The sequence below is a fragment of the Pezoporus flaviventris genome, unplaced genomic scaffold, assembly GCF_033815535.1.
Source record: "Pezoporus flaviventris isolate CSIRO_AGI_PZ_B2104156 unplaced genomic scaffold, CSIRO_AGI_Pfla_v1 ptg000036l, whole genome shotgun sequence".
In the NCBI taxonomy this organism is placed as follows: Eukaryota; Metazoa; Chordata; class Aves; order Psittaciformes; family Psittacidae; genus Pezoporus; species Pezoporus flaviventris.
Genome location: NW_026892584.1, coordinates 44,079,953 through 44,095,295, shown reverse-complemented (window position 1 = coordinate 44,095,295; position 15,343 = coordinate 44,079,953). Strand labels below are relative to the sequence as shown.

Here is a 15,343-nt window from a genome sequence, read left to right as displayed (position 1 = left end):
CCTGACAACAAGATCCTGTAAAAAAACAACAGAGGAAAGGAACTTAGATTACCAGTGGAGAGGTTTTTATTTATAGGAAGCACATCCACTGTACTTTTTTATCAGGGCCTCATTTTCTTGGTGGTTTTGGCATGTTTTACCTTTGCAGAACCATAGCATTATTGAGGTTGGAAAAGACATTTAAGATCATAAAATCCAATAGTAAATGGTTCCAAGACAAAGAGAAAATAGTGACATATGCAAATGCACAGTAGCAGTTTGACAAAAGAAACCTGAGAATCAATTTTTTGGTATAAACTTAAACACAGAGGCAGAAGTTAGAAACTCTAGAATTTTTCGCATCCCAACTTCCAGATGGTTTATGAAAGAGAAGAAATGTAAGTTTGGATAAGACAGCAGGGAGCATGGTTTATGACTTCTAAAGCACATTGCCAAGGCAGAAGAAACCTATTCACTAACAAGAGCAAGTTTAAACAGAGCAGTAGAAACACGCTGAAAATGCTATCAAAGAGACTTTAACTAACATAGACTTTGTGCTGGATTCATGAGAGAAGATAAGGACAAACACACCCATGTGCCAAATAAATATCACCAAGTTTATAAGTATTTGAGGAGAATGTGCTCGATTTCCTAGTAGAAAGTCTGGAAAAGAAGAAAGGTGGTTCTCTGAGCAAATTCCAAACAGAAAAAATATGGTATTTGTTGTTTCATTAAGTTACTGCAAGCTTTTAAATAATGTTCCTTCATGTTCCCTGTCTTTGACTACACACAGAGCCCTGTTAATGGATTGTTGAATCACTAATTATTTTCCCTTCTGCCATGCTAGGAAGACTAGTGTGGGGAACTCCCCTTAGAATAAAGGGACTGTATCACACACACCTAATATGCTGTTAATGCAAGGAGGAAAAAGCATTGTTATTCCTTTCTGTTTTCCTGTATTTGGAAGAAAAAGTAATTCGGCATTTCACACTAGCAAATGAGGTATGTTTTTAAGCTCTGCTTGGAAATCATGATCCAACCATGAGAGCCAGAAAATCAAAATTATCTAGAGAGTACCTCAGCGACTGATTGATATGCTGTAGAGAGCAATGATTATTGCCACTGTTAAAGCATCAAGATGTTATGGATGAAAATAAAGAAAAAGCACACACTGCAACATCTCACTGAGGAGTGTTGCTTTCCACCTTCCAGTCATGACAATTGTTTTAAAAACACTTTTTCTTTCCCTGCCTAAAAGTTTAACGACAGTCACCCTGCACATATGCAAGCTGTGTGACTTCCACAGGTTATGGCACACAGCTTGCACACAAAGCAACAATCTGGAGTGAATTCCTCCTGCAGGCCAAACGAGCATCAAATCTACTCATCTCTGATAGCTGCAGCAGCACAGCAGGAGGTTCAAACCCAGTCATTTTGTTACTGTTGTCTTTATGGGCAACAGAACTAGGAAATAGATGAGAGCTTTAAGGTACACATTCTTTACCCTAGGAAGTGTACAATCAAACAGTGTATCCACACAACAGAGAACCGGAGCAGGTTAGAGATCAATTCCCTGGGAGGTGCTCCTGGGACTGGCACACTCCAGCATGCTCAGGAGATGACTGAATTGCCAGGTCCTCCAGAATAACTGACCGTAGCTGGCTGGATGCCCACAAAGCTCCTGCGCCAAAGGATGCAGGGCAATGGGGGATGTTCCCTGGCTGCTTCCGAGGAACCACATACGTTTGCTTTATACCTCCTAATACTCCTTTCTATTTTATGATCATGGTTTCTATATAGAGATGTTACATTTCCATAAAAACAATAAAGAATTTTTTTAAAGTAACAGGTCAGTGATTTCCTACTAGTCATCAACAGTGGCAGGATGATTACCCTAAAGGAGAAGGGATTAGCAAGACCATTTATGTTATTCAGTATCTATCATGTCTCCTGATTACCTCTAGCTTTGCCACGTGTTTTGTGCGTGCCATACCTGGAAAACTTGAACATAAATCCAACATATTATTAAAAATGGAAAAGGATGACAAGGATTTGACCCAGAAAGTAGCTACATTTGCTCACGGCATTTGTTGTCTGCCAGTTTTTTAAAAAACTTAAACTACTCTATAGTATAAAACGAAAGAGAGAAAGAAAAAAAAACAAACAACCAAACCACTGAGAAAAAACATTTCTAACTTAAAAATTTCTCATTCAGTGCCTGAAGATAATCCAATCTCATACCAGCCAAAGCTGTAGGACTGAAGAAGGCTTTTCCCTTCTCCCAGAATGTGTCAGATGATAGGTAAAAACAGCTGAAGAATACTTTTCATTCTTTATCTTCCTCGTTTTCTAGAGACTCCCCCCAGTATAACTTCTAGAATTGTTAATACCACACAACTGTCAGTATTTATCTCTCCAAAGCACAAGTTCTGCTATGCTCCAAACATTATTATGCTGAAAATCAGGACATAGATATCTCAAAATTAAGAGACATTTTTCCTTAATCTCTGTAACTATTCCACTATAAAAGAGATGCCAATCCATCACCTCAAAGACACTTCAAGATACTTTCAACTGCTTCTACAGAATGAACACAATTTAAAAAAAGAGGCATAAGAGAATAACGCAAATAATTATGGCTTCAGACCAAAGTTTAAGCAAAATAAAATATGAGTGCATAGGGAACAAGACAAAGTTATTAAATAATTCTAAGTAAGCACGTATTACTAGCCTATGTACCCAAACCCCTTTACTTACACACTGTAGCTGCAATTGATCAGAAGCACAAGAAAAATAATAGGAAAAAAGAACAAATTAAGTTCCAGAAATATCACACCAGCAACTTCATTAAAGTTTCCTAATGCTTTTTAGAAAGCAATCTTTCTTTTCATTTTGAATATAAACTTTTGATTTCTTTAATTAAAACCTTTTGTTTAGAGGACGAAGGCAGAAATAAATTTCAGTGTAATTATATTTTAAAGTAGTCTGTCACATTCCTTTTATCTTCATGACTATTTTTATAAGAAATACAATTCATTTTTCTGAACTATTGGTGCAAAGTAACACTACACTGTATAACATTTGCATTCCCAAAGTTAAATACATTCCTTTTGAATTCATGTAATGCACCTATTTGTGAGAAGAGGAACCTGAATTCACAGCATTCCCTTATTTTAAGCTCATGTACAAGGAGATCCAAATTACACAGTGATCAGTTTTAGCAAAGTAGATCACATTAGTTTAGCTAACATTAACAGAATTTTACACCCAGGGAAAATACTCTCCACTCACTGTGAGACTCTTGCTTCATTTTGAAAGGTAAAATGAACTGTGTAACAGACTTAAATACGTAGCAATGCTTTCTTACTCATTTTTTAAACAAAATCCCTTTTCTCAAACTACAACACTTTAAAAATTACATTTTACAGCCTTAGTCTCTCCCTTCTCACAGAGCTATTCCTTTAAGTTTCAATCCCAAGAACCCTTCCTTTAAGGTATAACCTACAAATCTCTGGGGTCACAGTCATTGTTCCCGTGATAATAAATATAGTGTTCATGACATTAATTTAAGATGTCACCAAGGGATAAAGCAAAAGGAAACACAGGGTTTTTGGTTTTTTCTTTACAGCTTTATTTCAGAACAGATATCCCCAATAAGGGAAATACAGCTCTTGCTTTTTGTGTTTCCATGTCAAATTAATATTTTTTCTTTTTTTACAACTTCTGTACACACATGGGAGATGAAAATGCATCATGCTGAGACAAATGAAGCCCTGAGAAGGTCCAGCTCCCAAGCAACACAGTAGTTACTTGCTGCTGAACAACAAAGATCATTCATAGATCATTCCTAAATTTAGACTCTAGACTTCATCGATTTCTCCTCTTAGTTAGGTCAGCATCAGCTACAAGTGTAGTCCAGAAGGATCTTTACAATTGGCAGAAAACTTACTTAAGCTCCAGTGTGACAGGTTTGGCTTCCCTTCTGCCTATTCAGAGAGCACAGTGTAGAGCATCAGATGATGTGCTCTTGCTCCCGGGTTTTCCCAGCTGCTGTCCCACCATCCGGACTGCTTCAAACATTAACCTACCACAGCCTTCCCAGGGCTGACAAAGTTTTGACATATTAATGCAAGCAGGACGAGTGCGGATGTTAGCCCTGTTTGCATTAGACCTGCTAGGGGAATTCTTATGGAAGTGCTACCATAACGGCCCCTCCCAGTCCACATGCCTGCACTTCAAGCAGTTGCACTGCAGAACTGCCTGCTACTCTCTGCTGACTCCAAATACAGAATAGTCCAGTGACCAGGCTTAAGATATGTGCAGCCTACAAGTCAGAAGTAGAATAGATCTCACGCCTGAGCCCTGTGCAGACAATATAAAGCCCACCCGTTGCAGAAGGAAAGTGGGTAGTCACAAAAATAGCACCAATCTTTTATTACAAATTGAACTAAAACTGTTGCCAGAACGCACTATTTTTCATACTCACAATGACTGCTGAAGTTAAATAGGAGCCCTCTGAATAAACACACAGCTGCTAAAACAGAAACAGCACCCCCAACACCCTGAGATTTTATCCATCCAATAGCTGTTGCGCCAATGAATAGAGTTCATCTACTGATGATCTACACATGGCTTATGGTTCGTAATATGAGTAAATGTGCAGAATGGGAACATGTTTTTGCAAATACATTTTCTTTACAGCTTAAAAATTAGGCTATGAATCTGCTGTTCACAATGCCTTTATAAAGTCAGTTGAGAAGAGCAACAAGAAAGTGTCAGAATTTTTCAGTAGCAGTATCACTTTGAATGTGGTGCATGCTACTATGGGACTGTTAATACTAAAACCAAAATAAATCAAGAAAACATTTCCCTTGAATTGTAAGTTCATGAAAAGCCTTCAGAACTATTAGATGCAGTAAAAAAAAATCCAGATAAAATGAAATACAAACAACACTGCATGGAAAGGAAAAAAGAATGAATCTTTACTTCTTTCACTCAAAGGACTTCTTAATTTGCCAGAGCAAAAGTCATTTTTATAACACAAATTAGTACCTAGTTGTCTTGAACTTTTGTTTGGTGTGCAGTTGTCTAAGGAGCTATTGAAAAAAAAATAATCCAATTTCAGCAGTTACATGTAAAAAAGCCTACAAAACCCAGGTCTGATTTGGTATTTGGTGGAGGGTTTATTTTGTATTGTTTTTCAGAGAGACCAGCACAGAGAAGTCAAATGTAAAAAGAAAAGACTTAAAAGAACTAAAGAAACAGTAAATACTTTTCAGCAAAGTTTTAAGGAAGTGAGTAGCACTGACCTGGTCACAGGTAGAAGAGGCTCCATTGGTCTTGCTTCGCACCATGGACTCTTCGGTTGCTCTGCATACAGAAGCGATGACTGACAGTGTAGTGTCAGAGGGGAGCGATGGCTGGGAGCAGACCATAACACACTGGGGCTTGACGTTTGCCTTGTGGATGCAGTCTCCGAATCACCAAAATTGCTGGAAATGTTGTAATTCATCATAGCAGGACTGCAGAATGCCATTGCAGAATAGTCATGTCTGCTTTCCATGTAAGATGAGGGAATATAGACTGGACTGTGTTCTGCTGTCAGTGTGGGCTGATTACAACTGTAGGGAGCTGGAGAGACGATGCTAGCAGGTGAGTTTTTAATTTCTGTCTTACTGCCTCCAATATCCTGAAGTGGCAGCAACTGAGAAAAATCCTTGTGAGAGGATGCACACAGGGACATTTTGAAGCAAGACTGAAGACTGCTGTTTAAATATTCATCCTAAGGTGGGAAGGTATAAAAATTTGAATTAAAAAGTAAGAAAGTACTGTATTAAGTCTTTTCTATAAAAGAAAAAAAAAGGAATCATTAAATGAGAAAATATAAAAAGATCCTATTAAAACAGATTACATACCAAATGCACTAAAACAGTCAATGTGTACAAATTTACTACCTTTAAGAAAAAGAAAGCTTTCTAGAACTTCCTTAAAAATCAAGACTAAGAAGCATGTTAAGCTTAGACTCCCTTATAAAATGAAAACAAAACAAAATGAATCACTTGAAGTGTGAAACAAAGATGCAGGTGACAACTTGGATCTTAACACAAGTAGCTCATTACAACCAGGATAAAACTGCTCTATGTCAGAGGCAAAATTACCCTGTGATCCACAACTATGGGGTGAGTGCCCTAAGAAATCAATTCTCTTTATAAGAACTCATTACCTCCTGCTCTCACTACAAGTGTACTACTTCAGCCTTCCCTTTATCAACATGAACATATAACAGCAGATATTTTAAAAACACACAAACACACAAACACACCCCCATCTCCTTACAAACCCAGAATTCCACTGCACATGCCTCATCACAAAGGAGGAAGACATGTAACGGATGTCAGTAAGCAATGCAACTTCATCACTGAGAGGTCCCTGAATATGGCACCTCTGAACAGAGCCATTATAAATGCAGAAACTGCAAAATGCTGATTTCCAAAGCTGACAACACAGAACTTGCGCGATTTCACAAGGTCTGGAAGTTATATGATTTCCTGCCACTCTCCATCTGCATCTCAACTACTCTCCATACTTCCTCCCATCTGAATCAGCTATCAAACCAGACACCTTAATCTGCTCACAGCAAATAATCTTTGCCAGATTTATGTACATCCAAATTATTTAAGGGAGAAAAAAAACAAAAATAAAAAGAAGAGCTGACAAAAAGCATGCTCCTAATACATAGCCCCTGTCTCGGAAGTGTTAGTTTTACAGTAGCATTTAAAAATATTTCTTATTTATTTTTCAGTAAGGGTTTCATCTGCAGTTCATTTCAGCTTTGAAGACAGACATGCAGCCCTCCCACAGCTTGCAATCCAAAACAATTCTTTTTCCAAAACAGAAAATTCCAGCCCCCAGAACTGATATTGTAGTGTACTTTTACAGATGGTAGTAAGATCTTAACAAGAAAAATCACAGGATAATTTAAAAGACACCCACAGCTTAGTTAATTCCAGAAGTGGCCAGTGTATTGATGCTAAATATTCTTACCTTTTTCCACCTCCCATGACCATAAAGCAAGATGAGGAAGATTAAACCACAGGTTTGTTGAAGTACCAGAAATCTCCCTGTCCCAAAAAAATTTTCAGCCAGATGCAATTCCTAGTATGCCATCTTGGGTCATTGACACATTTTTCTTCTCTAAGGCCAGGAGTGAGGGTAGAAGCATTAACAAAACATGTAAGAAATAGTATTTTTGAATAAAGTGTATAGTTTACTGTCCATCCTTCCTTCTTACTTTGCATTCTGTCGATGAAACTGAAGGTATCTATCTGTAGAAATAACCAGGAACACGCCTAAATCAGTTGAGGCACTTCAGACCCAGCTGCTGTTTTTTCCTTTGTGGGAAACAGGAAAACGAGATATCTCAGCAGCTGTTTATGTCCAGCAGTTGTTGGACTGGAACTCCAATGCAAAGGAGGAGAATTTGACCTCACTCCTCACACAATCTGCATGCTTCATTTGCTCCAGCCAGATGCTTCACTAAAAGAAACCAAGCATCTTTCAATTTTCACTGCAAAAAGCACTGAAAATCTCAAAGGTGCTTTCACTCCACCATAATGGTGGGGTAGCCCAAATAATTTTTAAGCAGCAAACAATGGAACTAAGAAATGATCCTAAAACTATTTTCAGTGGTTACTATGAATGGGCCCAGCGAGCAGAGCACACTGAATTCAAAATACATTTAAAGGTTCTGCATGGGTAAAGCTGTATACCATTTGCAGTCTTAGAGGTTGTGTGTATTGAAGTGCATGTGGACACTCTGCAGGAGCATCTGGAGTGTCCAGCAAGAGCTGACTGTGCCAACTGCATCCCTCGGCCCCCCTTGGAAGAGCACACAGTGCAGGGTAACCCCAAGCCCTTTGGAGGGAAGGACTAGAACAGGACATCTCTGTTCTAGTCAGCTAGAGACATTCCTGTGATACTACAACAGTTCTTGTGGCAGGCTACTGGTTGCATATTTTCCCTCAGACATTTGGAAATTGTATGCATGTAAGGTGTAGAAGCAGAGAGAACACAGAGCTGGTACTGCACAATCTTATAAACTGAAATCAGCAGGGATTTAGGTCATATTTTTCCATAGAGGTAATGCACTAGTGTGGTATGCAGGATAACTGTGTGTTTAGCAGGACATACTGTCTCCAAAGCGCTACATAAAGGATTTAGAAACATACACAGAAGTTACGAGAAGCAAGAGTAGAGTTTGTATTAGAGGGAGGAGTCGAGGTGAGCATGAAGTCAGTACAGCCTTCCTCAAAAACAGGCTGCTCATGCATGAGTTATTTACAAGAGAAGGGACCGTGGGTTCCAGGAGGTTAAAGAAAACTGTACTTATGGTCTTCAGCAGACTGCAATATAGTGAAAAAAATAACAGCATTATCTTAAGATAATTAACTTGGGTAGAAGAAATAGTTTAGCCCCAGTAGAGCATGGATCTTCATGAGATCAAGTTGTTCTCATTTCCTCATACCCACACAACGTAGCATGGGAAGCCCAGAGCCTCACAAGTAAAGTGAGACTGCTGAATTTATACAGTATTACTCAGAAGGTCCTAAAAATTGACTGATGGACTGTGAAGTTCTATGCCTTAAAGAAGGACTGCAGATTGAGGTAACTGGATCTTAATATTTAAGGCTCCTCCAACACCAATACCTCAGAAGAAAGCATAACCACATTTGAGCCAAGGATTACAATAAGTAGTGCAACAGGGTAATAAATGTGTTCCATCCTGATACACCGTCCTCATATTGTAAGCACCATTCATTAAACAGAAATTAACTTCTTCACAAAGTGAACTCCTGTCCCAACACCCTCTTTTTCTCTGAAGAAAGATTTTTTAAAAGCAAGATTCAACTGTAAAGATAAAACTATTTAGATCTACTCTATCAGCACTGCACTAGATCTGTAACAGACATAGAAACAGAACAGGTACCTGTTATCTTTATGCTACAGTCTTCTGGGAGTCTGCAAATGTTTCAATCCAATTAAGTCAGCTTGGCTTAGCGGGACACTCAACAACCAAAATGCCATTATTAAGTAAATAGCCATTCTGTCCAGTTCCTTGAGTAACACTTACCATTCACAAATCTAAGACACCATGGGCAGGGTTCACATCTGGCATAGGAAAAAACAGTTCCATTGGCTCTAGTACCCAGAGGCTGATACCACTATCCGTAAGGATGCAAGAAAAAGAAAAGTGATGTTATCAGTGCTCTCCACAACACAAAACAAAACAAAACAAAAAAACTTTGTCTTTAGGTCTGCATACTGAACTCAATGCATCTTGAGAGTCACCATACAAGACACACCAGATCAGACACAAGAGCTGGTTTAGATGTCATAGTCAAACAGACACATGGGTAAATAATTAAGCCATCTGACCTATTTGAACAAACTCAAAAGCTAGTTATTGCACATTACCTACACCAAGTATCTTTTTAAAAGCCTTGAATGAAATTATCAATTTAAGTTTTTTAATTTTGGAAAGGGGAAAAAATAGGTAGAGAGGGCAGGCTGCCATGTTTTAGAGCCTACTTGCAAATGTACAAATACAATAACTTTTCCTAGAGAAATGCAACACTGAAAAAAGAAAGAGAATGACGGATGTGCTCAGCACCCTTCCATCAAAATACACTACAACATGCTTAGAATTTTCTAGGCAAGTCATGTATTTGAGTAGACTTTTTTCCAATAGAGAATTAAGATGACCTATTCCTCTGTTAGGCTTAGATTAAAGTGCAATCGTTCTTCCTTTCATTTTAATATGCACTCTACTGCCCCATAGCCTAGGCCCGTCAGTCATCTTGTAAAGCATTCTATTAATATTCTGCTAAGTTACATTTTACACAACTCTTTGCAACAATGAACTGAATCATTTTCTCATTTGATCATTAAAGGAAAGTCATTCCTGATGCATAACATGGCACATGTGCTTCAAGTTTTGTGAAAAACTTATTACTCATTAAACACAGCAGTGCCACATACTGCCAACAGAAGGCATATAAGTAAACAAGTTTATTATTACCTGAGAAGGACTAGATGCAACAAATAGGGGACAGATAAGGAAGCAAAATGAAAACAAAGCTATCTGTCCAGACCTCAGATATTGTACTCATGCCAACAAAATGAATAGCCTGCTCTCAATGGTCAAAGGCAAAAAGACCTCTTCTCAGGAAAATGCATCAGGAGAAGGTTTTGGGGAGACCTTGGAGCCACTTTCCAGTACCTAAAGTGGCCTACAAGAAATCCAGAGAGGGGCTTTTTTCAAGAGCAAGTAGCAATGGGACAAGGCGGAATGGCTTTAAACTGGTAAAAGATAGATTTAGATTAGATATTAGGAAGAAATTCTTCACTGCAGGGGTGGCAAGACACTGGAACAGGTTGACCACAGAAGCTACGCATTCCCCATCCCTGGAAGCATTCAAGGCCAGGTTGGATGTGCCTTAAGGAAACCTGCTTTACTGGAAGGTGTCCCTGTCCGTGGCAGGGGGGTTGGAACCGGATGATTTTCAAGGTTCCTTCCAAGCCATTCTATGATTCTATGAAAATACTGCAGATTAAAAGCACACAGGCAAGAACACTTTGAAACAATTAAGCAAAATAAGCATCTCATTGGCCTGTCTTAGTCCTACTGAGGACACTGGCAACTTCTAGGTTATTTTAAACATTTATAAATATGTATCAGGGCTCAATACATGACATACACAGAGGCACCAAGGGAACTTGGTTTGTACCACCAGAGGAATACAAGGGGGCTCTAAGTGCAAGCAGAGTTAGAAAGACAACAAAGCCAGACTTTTCAGAAAAAGTGCACAAGCCAGGACAAGAGGTTACAGTCACAAGTCAGCACAAGGGACATTCCAGTGGATATATGAAAAAATTCTCGACAGTGGAAGTTAAGTACAGGAACAGGATGCCCAGAAAAGGCTGTGAAATCTCCATCTTTAGAGACAGTAAGAAAACCCCACTGGATTGAAAAAGGCCCTGAGCAACCTGATCTCTCTTTGAGCAGGATGCTGGAATACTTGCTCTCCAAATGTCCCTTCCCAACTTCCCACTACTGGAAATAATCATAACAGAGGAAATTCCATTTTACCTGTACTGGAAAGAATGAAGCATATCAAAGGGTCATGGACACTGGCCACCTTGTCAACTTTGTTCAAGAAGGTAAGAGCTGTGGGTTTTGTCAAAAGACAACCAGCTTTTAAAACTTGGTGGTACATTACAATAGCTGTCTTGCATATACTGTAATGGGATTAGTTCACTAGAAGGTAAGCCTAGCACTGGGGAAGATTTTTGATCTCAGTTCCAACTAGAGTTAAGATTGCAGAGATTGCAGTGGTCTCTATACTTTCAATTGGTAGACCCTTAAAATGCTATCAGATCTCAGAATGGATTTAAGCTAAGATTTGCATTTTTAGCTACGTTTCACAAACTTGGGATTCAGACAAATGGAAAGCCACTATCCTGCTAAAATACACAAACTCAAGCTGAGAAAATTCAGCTCCTTTACTCTCCATGTCATTACTTCAAAGTACAGCATGGACATGCAATATGTATTCAAACAAAAAGAATATTTGAATTTCAGTGCAAAAATTTTAGCATGTTCCATTAGAAAATAAATATTTATTACAACTATTACACAAGTAACAATTACAAGGATCTCAGGATTCTGTAATCATGCTTCAATCCACAGCAGTACCACGGCAGAAGCCAGTTTATAGAATATCCCCCTTGTCCAATAAAAACTTTCAATAATGAAGAAAGCATCTCCCTTTGATGCACGGAAGGGCAGGGATCCAGGAGGAATTGCCACCTTCAATCACTATTTCTCCCTTACTGACTGTACCCTAGGATAAGCATATGGGAGCCTTCCAGCCTTCTTCCACACCATTACTTTCTAGTCATTAGCAAAGCTTGTATTCATAGAATCATCACAGAATGGTTTGGGTCAGAAGGGACCTTAAAGATCATCTAGTTCTACCCACTAGAGCAGGTTGCTCAAAGCCCCATCCAACCTGGCCTTGAACACTTCCAGGGATGGGGCAGCCACAGCTTCTCAGGGCAACCTGCTCCAGCATCTCACCACCAGTGAAGAAATTCCTCCTAATATCTAATCTAAATCTATTATCTTCCAGTTTAAAGCCATTACCCCCTGTCTTATCTCTACAGGCCCTTGTAAAATATCCTTCTCTGGATTTCTTACAGGCTTTCTTTAGATACTGGAAGCTGGTCTAAGGTCTCCCTGGAGCCTTCTCCAGGTTGAACAACACCAGGTTGAACAACTCCCGCTCTCTCAGCCTTTCTTCGTAGGAGAGGTTCTTCAGCCCTCTTATCACCTTTGTGACCTTCCTCTGGACTTGCTCCAACAGGTCCATGTCTCTCTAATGTTGGGAGCCTCAGAGCTGAACACAATACTCCAGATTGGGTCTCATGACAGTGGGGTAGGGGGAAGAACCACCTCCCTCAACCTCCTCATCATCCTCCTTTTGATGCAGCCCAGCATACAGTTGGCTTTCTGGGATACCAGTGCACATCGACAGGTCATGTTGAGCTTCTGGTCAACCAACAGCCCCAAGTCCTTCTTCTCAGGGCTGTTCTCAAACCACTATCCACCCAGCCTCTATTTGTGCTTGGGATTGGCCTGGCCCAGGTGCAGGACCTTGCATTTGTCCTTGTGGAACTTCATGAAGTTCACATAGGCCCACCTCTCAAGCCTGTCAAGCTTCCTCTGGATGACATCCCTTCTTTCTAGAGTATCAACCACACCACACAGCTTGGTGTTATCCACAAACTTGCTGAGGCTGCACCCAGTCCCACTGTCCATGCCACTGACAAAGATGTGAAACAGCACTGATCCCAGTATTGACCTATGAAGGATACTATTTGCCAATCATATTGAGGGACACCTTTAGTTTGTATAACTGCTGAGAAACACAGTACCACACTCAATCATCTGCGACCAAAAAGGACAAACATATATAGATAAATAGCTTCATTTTGCCCAGTAGGACTTCTACACAGTTTGGAGGGTTACTGAATAACTGTCTCTTAGTTATTGGCATGGTGTAGACATGAGCTGGCACAGGAGCTGAGATTCTTTGACTCAAGTCAAGTTCATTTTGTTTACTCTTATAATTCAGCACCTCCTGTATTATAAATGAATAAATTAGAGTCTTAAAATACCACTGCATTTATTCCCTATTCCCACAGCAGTTGCCCCATGCAAGCCTTTGAGAATATATGGCAGGCACACACAGAGCAGTGCCAGCAGCAATGCACTCATGCCAGACAGAAATCTGAGAGAAAAGGGAGGGAAGAAAAAAGTCAATATGTGAAGAAAAACAAGTAAATCGGGTAATAAGAAATAGAGCAGGAATTGAAACTTCCTAATGTCTCAGGTAGAGAGACAGTTTGTCTTGCTTTCTGAAGAAACCAAAGTTGAGAAGTTTTTCCTGGCAGCAGCTGTCCATCACGAGGTATAAAAACCCGTGATGAGATTTAAGAGCTCTTTGGCCAATGTACAATAAAGTAAGCTCATAACTGCCCCTAAAACCTAGACCCCATGGCAATCTATAGGCAACGAGATTATATAGGTGGGTAGATAACGTGACATATACCCAAATAGCATGAACTCATTTATTTCTGCAGCAAATGCCATACCACCAGAGGATCTGACCTGCTATAGCTCCAAAACACAGGGTGGGAGTTTCTGTTTGTCATGTATCAGCAAATACAGCATTTAATTTCTCCTGGCTAAGCAGACATGATGCATTGGCTGTTCCCTTGAGCACACCATGCCTCAGGCTCCTCAAATGACCGCTTGCTTTATAAGGCCGAGAACCAACAATGATAACCACAGTTATCTTTGCCATAAGAAAACCTTTCCTGCAAACATGCTGCCAGGGAATCATTTTTTTTAAGATCTAGGTGGCCTGAAGCATACTTTTTCCTGTAAGGCTATGTGCCATATCCCATACTCCATTATCTCTTCCCCAGACAAAATTACCTTTTTTTTTCCCTTTCCCTAGACAGCCTCTTTACTATGAAATTTATTATGCTGTAGGATTAACTTACATAGCAAAATAGTCTGTTTCACTAGTGGTCTTACTAAGCAACATGCCCAAAGCCTCTTCAACTAACAGCACTTGGCAGCACTGTTTTCAAGACAACCTACTGTGTCTGTCCAAGAAAAGCATGCCACATGCAAGATGCCTTTTCCATCATTGCCACTGAGGCAGCTGCTGAAGCTGTTGAGTTGAACTGCACTTTGGGAGACATGAGAGACTTGCTTTGTTTGTGTGACTATGACAGCAAGGAATGTCCAGTTCATATATTGCTCTACGCAGCATTCAAAACCCACACTTCATAAATATGAAGCTCCCTTACCTACTACATTGTTACCATACCTTTTAGTGCATAAAGCAAACTTTTGTCTTTTAGTCATAAAGCCTGAATAAACAACTTTTTCTACAATCAGTTAGAAATGAAATCTGTATGAATATGGATGAGATGCAGCACAGTTTTAGCTGCTTTTTTGGTTTTAGATATGTCAGTTTGTTTCCTTATTGGAATTTATGTAAAATATTTCACTTATATTCATTTTGCAATGCATCTTCACATTAACAGAAAATTCAGTTCTAGCTTCTTTAAAAATTTAATAATTATGCCATAACTTTTCCCCCATCATCCCTAATTCACTGAAATAACACAGAAACCAAAGTATTGCTTATTCTTGCCTTTCAAGCTATGAAACCTTGTTATAATGCTGCATGAAATCCCAGATCAGATATGTTTAACATCATTCACAGGTAACAAAAGTTTGTGTATACATTTGAGTCTCTTAAAAACAGCTGTTCTAGGTTTGCCTCATCATTAACCTGGACATGAAAACATGCCTTTCACTGTGAGTAAAACCCTGTCTCAACTGAGGTAGTCAGAATTCTGTTTTTGATTCATGCAGATGGACATTTATCTTATATATTAATAAAGACTAAACTTTAATGTTTTCTTAGTCTTATGAAAATGAAATGCTGAAATTAGTCTGGGATTTCTGTTCTCTGAGCTTGATATTTTCTGACCCTGGAGGAATGGACCAGCAAACTCTTCTATGTGAATATTTCTTGCTGCTAGCAAAAGCATGTTGCAGATAACTGAAGAAGAGCACAATAACATAGTGGACATAAAATTTATTCAGTCCCCTGGATCACCATTCCTTTTCCCTGTGAGTTCTTTGCCACTCATACCTTTAAGTCAATATTCAAGAACCAGAACTAAAATTAATAGTATTTAAAGAGACAATACACTAACA

At 39.2% G+C, this 15,343-nt stretch overlaps 1 protein-coding gene across 3 annotated transcripts in view; it reads right to left on the bottom strand.

Moving 5' to 3' along the window:
* Positions 1 to 9,229, bottom strand: part of ESR2 (estrogen receptor 2) — a 35,265-nt gene extending 26,036 nt beyond the window's left edge. For 2 of the 3 annotated variants that reach the window (XM_061464187.1, XM_061464190.1), the window contains exons 1-2: positions 9,110 to 9,229; positions 5,289 to 5,761 (exon numbers count right to left, since the gene is read on the bottom strand). In XM_061464187.1, the coding sequence (XP_061320171.1) occupies positions 5,289 to 5,761; positions 9,110 to 9,112 (476 nt within the window). In that variant the 5' untranslated portion in view covers positions 9,113 to 9,229. Of the gene's footprint in view, positions 1 to 5,288; positions 5,762 to 7,023; positions 7,484 to 9,109 lie in introns of those variants that run through there. The other variant, XM_061464188.1, reaches the window with a different exon arrangement.
* Positions 9,230 to 15,343: the final 6,114 nt, after the last annotated feature.